At 38.4% G+C, this 15,789-nt stretch overlaps 1 protein-coding gene across 1 annotated transcript in view; it reads left to right on the top strand.

Moving 5' to 3' along the window:
* Positions 1-7,488, top strand: part of ZMAT3 (zinc finger matrin-type 3) — a 59,578-nt gene extending 52,090 nt beyond the window's left edge. The window contains 1 exon segment of the mRNA XM_028504435.2: positions 159-7,488. Within this exon segment, the coding sequence (XP_028360236.1) occupies positions 159-370 (212 nt within the window). The 3' untranslated portion in view covers positions 371-7,488.
* Positions 7,489-15,789: the final 8,301 nt, after the last annotated feature.

Below are 15,789 nucleotides of genomic sequence, written 5' to 3'. Positions count from 1 at the left end.
TAAAAAATCCATTAACTTCACGTTCATTTGAAGGTAGGAATCTGTAAATTTTATAGTTTTAACTTAGGAACAAAATTACAGTTATAATTAATCAGATTGCTGCCATTCAGTTAGTGAATATTTTGAAGTGAACACATTACTTTTGTGTCTTGCTATAGGAGGTCCTTACTTCAATCGTCGCTCTCGGCAGAGAATTCCGCGTGATCTGGCCATGTGCGTCACTCCAAGTGGCCAGTTTTACTGCTCAATGTGTAATGTTGGGGCTGGCGAAGAGGTGGAATTCCGGCATCATTTAGAGAGCAAGCAACATAAAAGCAAGGTGTCTGAACAGCGGTACAGGAATGAGATGGAGAATCTGGGCTATGTATAGTGATCGTTGTATTCCAATAGAGCAGCTCATCCTGCCTGTTGTTTGCCTTCTGTCAACATGCCCTGCTTTGTGGTCCTTTTGATATGAGTACATTCCTCTGCTTAATGTTAATACATGTAACCTGCAGTGGTACAGTGAGATGTCAAAACTGGGGAAGGATGAGAACATGCTTCTTAGGTCATGATGCTTTTTCAGGTCAGTTGTGTTGAGTTACTTAGACCATGTGACCTCTACACCCCATGAGAAATAATGGTTTATCTCGACCATTCTGGTCAATTAGCAGCCTGACCACTTAGAGCTTTAACTATTTAACAATCTCATCTTCTTTTGCAATTTTAGTTTTATGTACTCTTAAGTAAAAGGTTTTATGAGTTCTTCAGATCACAGTAAAAACAGGTAAGCAGAGATTTCAGTTTCCCAAGGCTTCTTTGGAACCACCGCCTCTACTCAGTGTCTTGTTGGTGGGGTATTCTATTATAAACAGCATTTGGGTCTTCTCCAGGACATTTTCCCTGTTATCATGTCTTCCCATTATTGAGATGAAGGTTTTCTTGGACTCAGACACTTCTGGTGTGCACTTCCAAACAGTGAAACTTAATTTCCAGTTATGGATTTCACATATTTAAATGCCACCTTCTTTCCTCTCCACTCCCTCCCCACCCAGCTGAATTAACTTGTCTAATAAGCTTATTTTCATGCCCCAGCTATGTTGTGGAATTTCCAAGCTCCACATTTGAATATCCAATGAATTTAAGATAGATAGGATATTTTTTTAAAAAAATATTTTTCAGCTGGTTTTAGAAAATGTAAAGATGTGTTTGATTTTTCAGTTTAGAGTTACTTCATTGATAGTGACTTGTTACTTCCACGATGGTCTCAATTATAAGTTTAGATCTCTGGATATTTGGTTTGGCAGACTTTGTAGATAAACTGATCCTTGCATTTAACTCATCTTCACCTCTGTCTTGTTGGTTTGCTGGCTGTTCTGAAAAATACCACTACCTTACTGTTTCATAGATAGAGAGGAATTTTTAAAAAGTTAATCAAATTTCAGTATCATCATTTCTAGTAGAAAAATACATGAACTTTGATTTCATTCTTTCTAATTCAGCTTTCTTGAAGATAATAGAGATACAGAAATATGTTATAGATTACTTGATATTTGATAATGACAACAGTGTTATTAGTTTTGTATTTTGTTTTTAAAATAAAGCTCTAGTGTATGTCTAGATTAACTAATGGAGTACTCTATGAACTTTCATCAGCTGTACTTTATCTACTTATATTTACATGGATAAGACCAGTGCTCATCCATACTTCTTTTGAAAGGCCACATGGAAGTTTATATTGAGAAGTATCTTTGCACTATGGTCAGTTCACACTTGATTGCTTATATTACTAATTAAAAAAATAACCAAACTCCTGGCTTTTTCTTGAGAATTCTATATGCAAAGAAATGGGGAGGAGGAAAATTATAATCATCATTCCTTTCCTTTAATTCTTCCAAATGATGTTTGAACAATCTAGACCCATATTTAAAATTTAGTTTTATAATTAACCTCTGGTACAATATCAAGTCACTCTTCTGTTGAAGTGATAGTTTTTTAAAAGAATTATTATTTAATATTTTTTCTCCCAGAAACAGAAAAATAAGATAACATTTGGTTGAGATTCTATCCAGACCCATAACTTTTTGTATAATAATGCTTTGTGCAGTTATCTATAAAATAGAGTTGATTAGTTTAGGGCAATTTAGAGCTTATTTTATTCATCAGTAGGTTATTCATTTTGCTGCTAAGTAATTATTTGGTAGATTTTGATATTACAGTGCTGGCCACTGGTTCTGTGATTATTTAAAAATCCCATCTTCCCTTCTCTTTGTATGTGTATACACACATACATAAAACTATAGATAAATACTTTTATGTGATATCATAGAGAAGATTTCATTGAATTCTTATCTCAGATAACAGTAAACGATTGTGGATAAGAATTGTATTTTGTAAAAGTGACATTCATCCATTTTCAATTTTTTCCTTTGCAAATAAAATAAAATTAAAGGAAGGGTTTCCTCATTTTCCCCACTTAATTTCATTATACATACAAAGAGGAGTGGATTTAAGGCCTTGATGTTTTTCCTGGCCTTGTGTATTCAGGTTTCCAGTCTCCCAGTGCCCTTAATGGACTTTATGAATGCATAAATGCATTTTCTTTTAAGGAAAAAAAGATTTATAGTGTTATTTCTTACTTGCTATATTTCTTTGCACTAAAAAAGAGCTATGTGTTTGTTTTATATGATACTTTAGATACCATATTGCCTATTCTGTTTACTCCTTAATTTCTAAACTCTAGGAAGTTGATGAATAACTTCTGTGATCACTTATAGAGGTGACATACACATCTTCCTTAAAAAGTCCCTACAAATCTCTGTGACAGTGGTGTGCCCTGGGTTTGTTGCTTCCTAATAGTCTGTGTTCCACAGGTCAAAAAAGGGGTGACAGAAGCTGTCATAAAGGAAATGCCTAAAAATCCATCTCTGTATGGTACCGTATCTCATGTCATGCATTCCTTACAGACAGTGTTTTTCCCGGTCAGAGAAGGTTGTCGTTACTACTGCAGCCAGTGATATGTGCTCTCCATTGATTTCATTTTGTGAAGTCCAGTCCTGCTCTGTAGTGTGCTCTAGAGTTTGTACCTTGAGCTCCCCAGGAATCACGTTAGTATCTTTTACAGGTGGTATATAAGGGCAGACCGAGGCCTAAACAATGGAAAACCTGCGGTCAATTAAATTAAGTAGATTTCGGTAATCATCTGCAAGAAGACCTCGTGGCATCAAAGTCTCTTTTCTCTGTGAATATCTGTGTAAGTTTTCTTTCAAAGTCGATGTTAGAAGATGACAGTTAGAAACTTTACTAAGATATTGAGGGCAAGAAGTTTTAAAGGAAAAATTCCATGCTCCAATTAAAAGATTGGGTTGCGTTTGCCTTTGAAGTGTCTTATTTCTTCCCAAAAAGTTAAGGTACAAAACGTGTGTGCCATGTAATCCTTTTGACTCCACTTTGAACAGAAAATACTTTGTTGGTCTTTGTATACCACATGCTGCAACTTGTAAATACGTGCATGTCGTTTACTACATTCGTTTGCCTGTCTCTTGCTGCACTGAAATCTGTAAGTGAATACTTTTTTAAATATCATCCATTTTGAAAAGTTCCTTCTCCAACTCCATGCTATTTTCCCCTTTAATGTGCTGATACACTTAGAAAACCATTTAGGTTTTAGAAACCCTGAGATTGAGTGGAGGATTGTGCCTGAGATCATTCTTCTGTCCCTCTGACTTGAACAGCTAAAGGAAGCATGAGATCTTCCATTTATTTTGCAGGGCTGTTCTGTGACACTGGTAATACTTGCTATAGCTGCCTAGCCACACTTTGAACAAGGATAAAATGTGTATATATATAAATCTTCCTCTGTAGATAGATTTTAAGGATTAGCTGTGGGATTTATGATTCCTTCACTCCTGAATTGGCTGGAACATTGAGCAGTGACAGTTTGAGGATTGCCCAGTGACCTATGGAAAGTAAGTTTGCTTATGCCCGGGGGACATGTAATTGTCTCTCTCAGTACCTCCGCAGAGCGGCCCAGGAATGGTGGATTTGGAGCCTAACCTATCTCATTTCCTCAGTCTCAGAACTTAGGCTGTAAGTACTCTGTAAAGAACTTGGTGAGGCATGTAAGGACAATAGAGCTGCTTTCGAAATAGAGAAATGTTTTGTCAATGTAGGCAAAAGTTTAATACAGGCTGTTGAAGAGATGTCTAAAAATATTCTACCTTATTAACTTTGTTTTGATCAGCCAAATCACTATTCAGGAGTTTCATACATAGTGTTTTGTTGTTGCTTTTAGTTTGGGGGTTTGTTTTTTTTTTTTTTTTTTTTTTTTGGCGATGGATCCTTACTATTGTGAGTGATTACCAGCAAACTAACAGAATGGACAAAGAGTTGTGTAAATAGCTTCCCATATGACATTACTTCCGACAGCTCTTTTGACTTTTTCTTCCCATTATGAATGAGAGGATCATTTGTAAACTCCCTTTCTGGGTAGGTACCAAAAAACAAAAAAATACTGGCTTATGGTCCCATGTGACCTTGTCTCTATTAAGCCCAGAATATGAGTGCCTTTAGCAAGTTTTAGCATTTCACAGAGAGAAGAGATGATAGAATTATTGCCATTAATCACAGTTCATTAAATCCAGGAGCTTAGAATAGCAAAGGTCTATGTGAATTCTGTGTTCTACATTTTTTTTCTTAATGCAGGCTCAATTTGGTATTGAGTAAAACTGTTACTTGTACTGATCAGAAACCATACACCCCGAAAATGAATTAAGTGTCATAGGGTGGCAGCAGTCATAGAGTACTTTCCACCTTTATCTACGTTACATTTACGTTTGGTGAACGGTGGTGTGTGGATTGGGAAGAGCTTGACACTGAATTTGGAAAAGCCTCATCCCATGTTGTTTTTCAAACTCAGTCTCTGTAAAGGGGAGGGAATTATGTATTGAAAATGAAGTGTGGGAAGAGATGGTCATGCACAATAAATATTAACTGTGATACTTAGTTTCTACATTAAAAAAAGCACCTTCACAAATCGGATCTGAGGCCTTTTACAACAAAATTTTCCTTATTTCAAAAAATTTTTTAAATTCCAAATTGCTAAGTATTTTGAATCTTTAAAACACACTACTAAATTAATTTCATTGTAGAAACTTAACATTTTATTGTGGAAATTTTCAAACATCAGAGTTGAAAAAATTTTACAGTATACCCACCACTAGATTCTATAGTCAGTATTTCACTGTGCTGGTACTACTACATACCTGCCCATCCCCTCTGTTCATCCATCCACCCACAGTTTATTTTAAATACACACTTCAGTGTAAATTTCAGACAATACATTTCCCTTAAACACTTCAGCATAGGTATCATTAACTAGAGTTTTGTGCTTGTTTAAATATCAGTATCTTTTTAAAGTCAGTGTCTCAGTCTTACATTTAGATCATGTGTTTATTGACTCATGAAGTCGATAACCTCAGCCAATGAGCACACGCTTTTTCTCCTGTGGACTTCAGCCTTCTGCCAGTTTCTGCATTTGTACGTGCTTAGAATGAGGGAAGACAATGCTTTTCGAACTGAAGTCTTCTTGTGTTGGACATTGTAAATGCTTAGTTGTCATATATTTTAAAGTTTCATGGTAAGATTTCTCCCTTATCCCTCTTGTTATGATGTATTTTTGCTGAACTATGCAGCTTTAGAAAATTGTGAGTTCCTGATTGGGGTTTGTGAAATCAGCCTATACCTCATTTCAACCTGCTGCTGCTTCTGTCATGTCATCACATTTCCTTCACACTTCCACCCATTCTGCCAGAAAGTACAGAGTCAGACCGTAGACGATTAGCTGTTTTAAAAACTCTAGGGGAGCAGATTAAGTAGTTTAGAAAGTTAAAACCATGAATTTATATAAAGCCTCTGAGTTCCCTGAGAATGGAATTGCCCATGCTTCCTCTAGCCCTAATTAGCAGGATCAAAAATGATTGTACTGCACAGTGAGTTGTTGACATTGTGAGCCTTAGTAACATCTTTAGCTTTACTCTAGTACTGCCTGGAGAAAATTTTTTTTGACATATGCCTTCATCATACCAATTTTCTGTGGGAAAAATGGTAGGTGACTTGCTCCAGGGCATGAAGGTGGAATGGATAGGTTGGAATTAAAACTTCAGTGTTCTTGACTCATATTCTTGTGCTAGTTTGGTAAGATTTATGGCTTCTAAATAACACTTCCTTTGGGGCCCTGAAGATGAAAATATGTATTTTTACTAATTAGACTTTATATTTAGGCATTCCATGACTTTTTGAACTTAAAGATCTTTTTCATGGTCATATTTCCTCATTAAGCCAATGAAATTGCTAAGAATATCACTTCACTGTTGAATACTAACTAATGCAGGTTTTATCAGATTTATTTTTGCATTTCAATGACTTTCATGATTCATTCATAACTCTTTCTATGTAAGTGCTTAAGTGACCCCCTCACTAGTGAAAATGAATGTTCTCTATCACTGATTATATGTATATTCTCTACATGATCTATTTTTTAAAGGAAAAGTAACCCCAATGTGTCAGAATGAATGATATTATCCTAGGGCAAAGAACATATAAAGTTTATTTCTAGTCTTCGAATCTGGCATTCACAGGAACAAAACTCAGAGTGGCTGGTCATTGTTTGCCTTCTTTTGCTACTTCAGCCTTTCTGTGGTTTTGTAAATTCGTGAGTCATCTTATGAGAATTTCGTGTTGATTCTGTGTAATTGGTGTTCACCTTGTGGTATCCTTGGCTGCCCACAGCAGTTTAATTTGGGTGTGGTGTGTCTGCTTTGAAATGCCTTACTAGAGTATGTCAGACTCTGCTCTAAAGCATTCCACGTATCTGCTAGGACAATATGTTGCCTCTCTTGGATGTATGCTCTTCGATCCAGAGGCAAAAATGACTTTGCTTTCACTGTTAAGGTTGCATTTTAGTGGTTATTATTTTAAATTAGAGAATAAAATCATGGAAAACCAATGGAGACTTTAGAATCCTTCATTTAATGGCATGGCAAGCTTGTAAAAACAGTTTTTGCTATTTCACTAGAACAGTGTCTCTGGTAAAGGATATAGCTAAAAAAAAAAAATGCCAGCCAGAACTGTGTGAAATTGGAGTTGTTTCCTAAAATTATTTCTAAATGTCCTGCAGGGGTTTAACATCTGTGTATGCTGTTGGGGCTAAGTGCCAGTCACTGCTTTGGAAATGTTTCTGTTTCGGGGCTACAGAAATGACAAAAAATGTCATGGGGTTTAAACCAATCAACTGTGAATTGTGAAATTGAAATTGCTCCTTTGGTTTTGTTTTCTTCTGTATATTGAATATAGAAATCAAAAAGTTATTTAAAATTTATACTGCTTATGTTGATGGCTCATTTTGGCTGTGTATCCTCACTATGTACTGATTTCTGATAAAGGCTTGACATTGTTATAATGGGCATTTTGTGTTCAATTTAATAAAACAGTTTCCGAGTCTTGTCTGCAGATCGTTCAGCTATGAGTTGGAGGTCAAGGAAAAAAGCACATTGTCAGCACGGAGGTGTTACTTTTAATGCCCATGCTGGATGCCTGTGGGTTCACCATTCATCAGTCTGCACGTAATCCGTCATGGGCTCACTCCTAGAGCTCACATGGAGTGCTGTCAGGTCTTGGGCTTGCAGTAGAATTAACCCAGCTGCCCCACGTCACTGGAGTTAGCCTGGGACTGGAGGGAGTTCTTAATTTTATTGATATATTTTAAAATTTATCTTCCCTTCAAATTCTGAGAAATGTTGAGCTTAGCATAATCATAACTGCTGCTTTTAGAAATAAACATATTAACATGCATATACCCATTAATCTTTTGGATATTTCAAATACAAAATACTCTTAAAATTTGCTTAAAAATACAATACATTATTGGGGTATGGTCATTAAGCACTCTGTGTGCAGTGTGCTTCTGAATTTCAATGCTCATTTTGAAGAGCAGATGATAGGCCTGGAAGGTGCTGCTATGGTTTGTTTAATCGGGATGCAAGACACATACACGTACTGTCGTGGGAAAAATTCCTGTCTGCACACACAAAAAATGTTTTTGAATGAACTGAATGGATCACATTGACTGTGTTTTAAAAACACTCAAGGCATCAGCACATTTTATTATATCATCTCCAAGAGATTTGTAGCTTAAAAGAAAGCCATAATAATGGGCATCAAAAAAATAAAGGTCTTAAATCAGTACAGCTTTTCAGCTCTTTTTTTTTTCCCCAGGCATTTCTGAGGCTTATGTGTTGGCTGAAAATCTATTCACAATCAGGCACTGGATATTATACTTTAAAATTGCTTGTCTGTAAAAGACCAGCAATGAACTTTCCCAATCTATTATAAATTGATGTAAGATTGTAGAGAGATCAGAAGTAGGTCTTTGTGTGATGAATTTTAAGATTTTTATGAGTTGAGACTTAGCCCACCGTGAAATGTATTATTTAATAAGAATGTAACTCTGAATCCTTTACCTACCCTCCCCCGCAAAAAATCACTTGAAAATACAGTCTACTGTGTGTGTGAGGGAGAGAGAGGAAGAGACAGAGAGGTTGAGGTGTGTGTATTAGGAGGGAGTGTGTGTAAACAAGTTCAAGATGTCAAATACTTTGGTGAAGCGTGTCCGAAGGAGCAGCATCAATTTGCCACTGGAGGCGATATGTGCCACCCTAGGCGTCTGTAACTTCTGCTTGGCATTTTGGATGTCTTTCAGCATAATTGGAGCTTCAAATGTGCTTTGGTTGGCAGCTGTCCTCCGGAAAGGAACAAGATGTCTTTAATATTAACTTCAATTTTTAATCTTTGCTGATGCCAGAGGCTCTTCTCTACCCTTGTTTTCTACAAAGAGCCTATTAGGCTGTGGGCTTTGACCAAAGGTATCTAGTGCCACCCTGTGGACTCTCCAAATCTTACAGTTAGCAATTTGAATGTGGTTGGTACATTACCTTTGAAGCAGGATCTTCTGCTAAAAACCACCTAATGAAGGAGAGGAGTTTTCATCCTTAAATAAAGCAAGGGAAGACATGTCTCTAGGACAGGAGTGTCAAACTCATTTTCACCAGGGCCACATCAGCCTTGCGGTTGCTTTCAAAGGGCCAAATGTAATTTCAACTCCTTAACAGTTAAGTAGTTATAGTCATACAGCCCTTAAATTATTTCAGCTTTGGCCCTTTGAAGGCAACTGCAAGGCTGGTGTGGCCCCTGGTGAAAATGAGTTTGACACCCCTGCTCTAGGAGGTATTAAGGAGTTTATTCTTTTATAGTTTTAGCTGCCGAAGTATGCAGAGTGAGAAAAGTCATGGATTGGCAATCAGGAGGCATGTATATGCATATGTATGTATAGATCACACTTGTAGGATTTTTTGTGATGTTTTAAAAATATCTATTTTGCTTTTAAAAAACCTATTACCCATACATGTTTGGGTATTCTGTATGGGTAATACAACAAACATAGAAACTAAAATAAAATAATGGTTAGTGGAAGCCCCAAACTGGAAAGAAAGGACTAATCTTTCATCATAGAAGATTGTTGAACATTTTAAAAATTATGTACAAGGGCAAATGTTACCAAACATGCACAAATCATACTGATAATATAAGAACTACAAAATACTAAAGTTTTCCCAAACATCATTTATTTGGGGGAAGAACATAATGGTTTCTGCTCCAGTATGCTGGCAGTACATAAGGAGACATTTTAAGTGTTTTATTAAATATTTCCACCACTTAGAAGAAGTAAATATTACCATAACTTGTCCCAGTTCTGTCACCTGTGTGCTCTTGAGCATGTCCCTTAACCTTGCTGAAATCCAGTTACTTCGAATTGGGGTCTTATTAGGTGTGAGTTCCAGTTATTCCTTTTAATTGCTCTCAATAGTATGGACAATTTAGAGAACTGGTCTTTCTAAAAAATTAGTTGAATTTTTTTGAATAAGTTCTGAGCCACTTGTGAACTCATGTCCCATTTTCCTCCCCCAAGGTGAGCAGTCACCAGTTGCTTAGTGGTTTTCCCAGAGGTATTCTATGCAGTGTGAGTGGGAAATCCATGTGACACTCCTGCTCAGTGAGCAGTGTGCCTTGGCAATCATTCTATGCCAGGACCTGTGAGTCTTATCTCACTCTTTCTGGCTGTGTGGTATTTATTGCCTTGTATGATTTTCAAAATTTCCTTCATTGGTCCTCTATTGATTTCATATATAGATATATAAAATAATGATGTTTTAAAAATAAAAACACAAACCCTGGCTGGTGTGGCTCAGTGGATTGAGCACCAGCCTGTGCATGGAAATGCAACTGTTTCAGTTCTCGGTCAGGGCACATGCCTGGGTTTCAGGCCAGGTCCCCAGTTGGGGGTGTGTGAGAGGCAAGCGACGGATGTTTCTCTCACACATTGATGTTTCTTTACCTTTCTTTCTACCTGTCTTCCCCTCTCTCTAAAAATAATAAATAAAATGTTTTTTAAAATACTTACAAATATTGTGGTAAAATATACACACAACATAAAATTGATCATGTTAACTATTTTTAAGTCTACACGTCAGTGGCATTAAGTACATTCATGTGGTGCAACTATTGCCACCCTCCATTTCCAGACCTTTTTTCATCTTCCTGAACAGAAACTCTGTAACTCATTAAACAGCAATACCCTGCTCCTCGCTACCTCCCAGCCCCTGGCAACCACCATTCTACTTTCTGTGAATTTTACTTCACAGAATTAATATATAAGTAGAATCTTACAGTGCTTGTCTTTGTGCCTGCTTCCCTTCATTTTAGAATAATGTCCTCAGAGTTCATCCACATTGTAGGATGTGTCAGATTTTCCTTTCTTTTTAGGCTAATATTCCATTGTATGTATATACTACATTTTATTTATTCATCTGTCAATGGACATTCGGGTTGTTTCCACCCATGGGGTATTGTGAATAATGCTGAAAATGGGTGTAAAAAAATTAAAAACTTTAAAAATTATGAAATATTTCATATATGCAAAGTTTATAGGATAATTAAACAGACATGTAATCACCAAGTTCCCCAGCACTATCAAGTCCTAACATTTTGCTGTATATTATTCTGATATTTTTGGAGAAAAATAAAACACTACAAATTCAGCCAAAGCCCACTGTGCACCCTATCCCCCGCCAGCTCCAATCTAAGCTATTGACAGATAAACCCACAATCTTAAATTTGGTATTTATTATTTCCATATGTGTTATATTACTGCTATATGTATCCATAAACAGTAGATAGTATTGTTGTTCATGCTTGCAAAATTAACACAACTGTCTCAACAATATACAAATATTTTTATTTTTATTCTCAACATATGTATGATGGTACATATAGTTATATTTCATTCATTTTAAATACTGTATAGTATTCCATTGTTAAGTATAGCATAATTCATTCCTCTTTTTGTTGATGGACATTTAGGTGTTTTTTCAATATTTTCATACTAAAAACAATACCCTGGTGAATTTTTAAAACATATCTCCATAGATTCTCCAGGCTAGATCCTTGCTACATCACCTTGTAGCCTTTTACAAATGCAACATCCTAGGTCCCACTGCAGACTTACTGAATTCGAACCTATGTTTATGCAAGATCCCCAGGTGATTCATAAGTGTATTAAAATTTGAGCAGTTGTTCTCAAACTTAGTTGCACCTGGGAAGTTAAAACAACTAATTTAGTAGCACCTGGGAAGTTTGAAACAACTAACTTACACCTGGGTTGTGCCGCAGAGGTTTTGATTTAATTGCTCTAGGTTGGGCTCCTCAGATGGTTCTAGTAATAGCCTAGATTTAGCACAGTTGCTGGGACCCAAACGGTTGCGGCTGCCTTGTGGGTGTTGCTTGGCTATCGCTGGGATGCCTCTCTGGAAAAGATCGTTTTACCCACAAGGGGCTATAGCAGGCAGGTAGCTGCTATGAAGGCAACCTCTAATTCAGTCAGTTATCAAAAACACTTGAGCAAATGCTTTGTCCTATTTTTAGTACAACTAGATCTTTGTCCATAGAGTATATTTACTTCGTCCGCTAAGTAAATTTGTTAATTACTTAACAAACACTTGTAAGGCACTCACTATATGTCAGATCATCTTAAAAGTACTTTATTAATATTATCTGTTATTTGTTGGAAAGTTTACTTTCCACTTAAGAAAGTTTTGAAATTTTGAGTGAAATAGTGTGGTTTGTCAGAAGGAAGAATACGTAGTGATAAAGAACGCGAGATGTCGGATGGTGAGGTTCCTGCTCTGTACTCTGCCAGGCGGAGCAGCCCCACCATCAGCAACCTTCCAGGACTGTCCCACTCAGCCAGCAGGGTTGGCCTGCGGCCTGTGAATGCATGAAGCTACTGCTTCCCCGAGGAAGAGGACTCAGGGCTGCATCCATTCGGCGATGTGCCCTTTTCTGCCCAACACTACAGTGTCGTTGTGGTCGAAGCTGGGAAAATCCTTAGTCTTCCAGTGACATCTCAGGGCAAATTATTCTTCTATCCAGTCATTCCATGTTTTTGCAAGTAAATCGTGGAACAGAGCACTTAAATCACAACTGGATCAGCTATTTCAAAGTGTATTTATGTGACCTGAAGGAACTTCCTCAAAGAGGAATTTTTTTCCTTACTTACATCTATGTTCAGTCACATAATTAGACTTACATACATTTTCACTGTCAAATATTCAACACTTTTAAAGTGGGGAAATACTCCTTAAACTCCCAACTTCCCCAAAACCCACTTTTCCCTTCCAGAGGTAACTACTATTATTAGCATAATGTGTATCCTTCCAAATCTTTTCCTATGTATTTGTAAATATGTTGTTTTTATGTTTTACTGGAGAAGAATTTCTATACCGTGTACTTTTAATATCTATTAAAGTGCTGCTTATTTAACTATATTTCCTCATCTCTCTCCCAGATTTGCCCAACTCTTTCTTGTGTTACTTTACCCAGGACACCACTTAAAAATACACTCTAGAGAATTAAAACAAATGACCAAAATTATAGAGTTCACCCCTCTCTCAGAATTATATTGAAAAGGCAGGAGGTGATGCCTTAGTTACATATGTCCTGTTTTAGATGAAACTGGAAGGACAGAGTCTTTCCTAGGGAGGAGAACTCTGCATCAGTTTTTCAACAGGTCCCTTTTCTCCAGTGCCAGTGGCTTGTGGAGTCCACGGTTGGGGGATTGTCATTTGCTGAATGTGATGCTGTTCTTCCTGTTCTCTTCTTCCACTTAAATGCAGGGGGACTGATCAGTTTTGCTCCCCAGGAATTCTCTCTGGTTGTTGGCAGGACGATACCCAGCCAATGGATTCGTGTTATCAGCCAGGGCCTTAGGAAAAATTCACCGTGTTCTGCAGATGGGCACCCTCAGGATGGCTGTTGCCGAATGCTGTTACACATCTCATCAACATGCCCTCCCACCAGGTGTTTGTTAGTGGACCGAGGAGAGCGAACGAGCAGTTTCATGTTCCTTTGTATGCGATCAGTACTTTATCATTCGGTAGCTGGGAAGGAAAACAGGAATCCATCTCTGGGCTCAAGGACTTTGCAAAGTCACCACCGGTTACAAAAACTGTGGCCTGTGCTGGATTTCAAAAGAGATTTGTGTGCCGCCTCATAATTGCCCTATCACAGGTGGTTGCCACTTCGGAATTCATGGGCTGATGTGTGGAAGGGGAAACATTTGGAGGAAGGTCAAGCATTTGCAGAAGGGGCATATTCCCAAGTAAAATCTGGCCATAACATCCTTTTGCTTAAAAACTTTGACTCGTTTCCCATAGCCAAAAATTTAGATTTTATTGTCATGGAATTAAACCAAAGGCTTCCGAAAGCAGAGGCTACAAACCAGCAGCCCAGGACTGAATTTGTCTGGCAGATGTGTTATATCTGGCCCCACAGTGTTTTAGAAAAAATACAACCGATTACTAAGAAAACAAGGTTGAGAGGTTTGACACAAAATATTGGATTTCCAGCCATATTGGCCAGCATGTCTGTATAAATTATATGACGTGAGTGTGGCTGCCCTCTGTGAATGGACCCTGAGCTCTCTCTCCCAGGTTCAGCAATCGCCCTGTACTGCAGCCCCGAGGCTGCGGTTCTGTGTGAGCCTGGCTTCCTGCCCCACGGCCTCTCTGCCCGGTGGGATGTAGAAAGGAACTCACTGACCTCTTTGACACAGGTGCAAACCTAAGTGTGAAGTTGTTCCTACCCTACGGGGAACCCTGGAGAAATGAGAATCCAGAACTGGCAGATCAATATGCCCGAGTGGAAAAGAGCTGCCATTTTCCACAGCGGTGACCAGATCCACATTCCCCCTTGGATTGGCTTTCTCTCCTTGCTTTTTACTCTTCCAGGTCCCTCAGTCACACTCCTTGGGAAACACCTCCTAAAACAAATCACCTGTGCTCGAGCCCCTATCACAAGCTCTGTGTTTAGGTGGTAATTAAGGCGAAGAGCTTCTCCGTTCCTGATTTTCTTAATTGGCTTACTTGACTCTTTCAGTTCACCTTTCTGGTTTCACAGGCATTTGATATTGGGACCCTGCCTTAGAGATTCACCTGTAGGAATGCACTCCAAGCATTCAACACCATGACCACCTGTACAACTCCTCAAGCAGCAAAGCTTTCGGCAACTGCTGTTTCCTTGGTTTGAACCCTCACCCCTGCATCCTCCCACTGATTCCCAGCTGCCCTCCTTCCATTGAGCAAATTCCTGCCGAGTCTTCAAGGCTGGCTGCACTTTGGCTTCCTCTGTGGACCCTGCCCTAATTCCTGCACACTCCTGCATCTTTAAAGGCTAAGGAGAGGGAGCTAGGGAAGAGGGAAAGATTGTCGATGGAGGAAGAAGACACTGATGGAGCCAACTCTTGTTGGAGACGATGAGCATGGCATCATGGGCTCAGGTGCAGGAACTTCCTTCTAAAGAGGGAGTGTTTATTCTCTGAAATCAGGATAATGCTAGCAAATACTGATGTATACCTACTTACATGCCAGGCACTGTTCTGAGTGCTTTCAACACGTTTAGTAAATGTTAGTCTTTCCTCTTCACAAGGGCTCTTTTAGATATATACTATTATTATCCCCATTTTACAGATTAGAAAATTGAGGCATCGAGAGGTTAAGCAACTGCCTAAGATCACACAGCTGGTAGGCAGGTAGTCTGGTTTTAGAGCTCATGCTTTTGACCACTCTATGTCTTATTACTTCTTAAAGGAAACTAAGGAAAAGATGTTATACATACATGGAAAAGAAAGCAAGGTGCTTTATGTCTATTGGCCTAAATCTTCCCAGTGGAGCAGGAGACAAGGCTAGACAATATGATTGTAGGAAGTATGGACCCTGGTTGAATTTGAGTAGGCAGTGAGAAAAAGCAGTAAGAGTAAATTGGTCTTGGTCTTGTTTTTCAAAAGCTCCTAAAATATCAATAACACTGTGCCTGTCCCCTAGCTCATTGTTAAGTACTTGGCAACTAAACTTCTACTGTTGCCAAATGGCGTGGTTCCTTGTGGCACTTCCAGAAACCACAGGGCCTGAGGCTCTGACATGTTTAGGAAATGATAGTTACAGGAATGGCCCTCAGACTGTTTAGAAGCCTCAGCCTGGGGAGGATCTGGGGTATTTTGTAGTCATGTGTGGCTTCCAGAGATTCCAGAACAGACAGGCCTCAGATTTCCGTGAGAATGAAAAAGATATCTCGAGCCTAGCGAGTTCACATGTCCAGGAAGCTGGTTTATCTATAGTAGTGGCATCTCCCTGTTGCAATGTG

The sequence above is a fragment of the Phyllostomus discolor genome, chromosome 2 (genome assembly GCF_004126475.2).
Source record: "Phyllostomus discolor isolate MPI-MPIP mPhyDis1 chromosome 2, mPhyDis1.pri.v3, whole genome shotgun sequence".
NCBI lineage: Eukaryota > Metazoa > Chordata > Mammalia > Chiroptera > Phyllostomidae > Phyllostomus > Phyllostomus discolor.
This window is presented reverse-complemented; position numbering and strand designations above follow the sequence as displayed.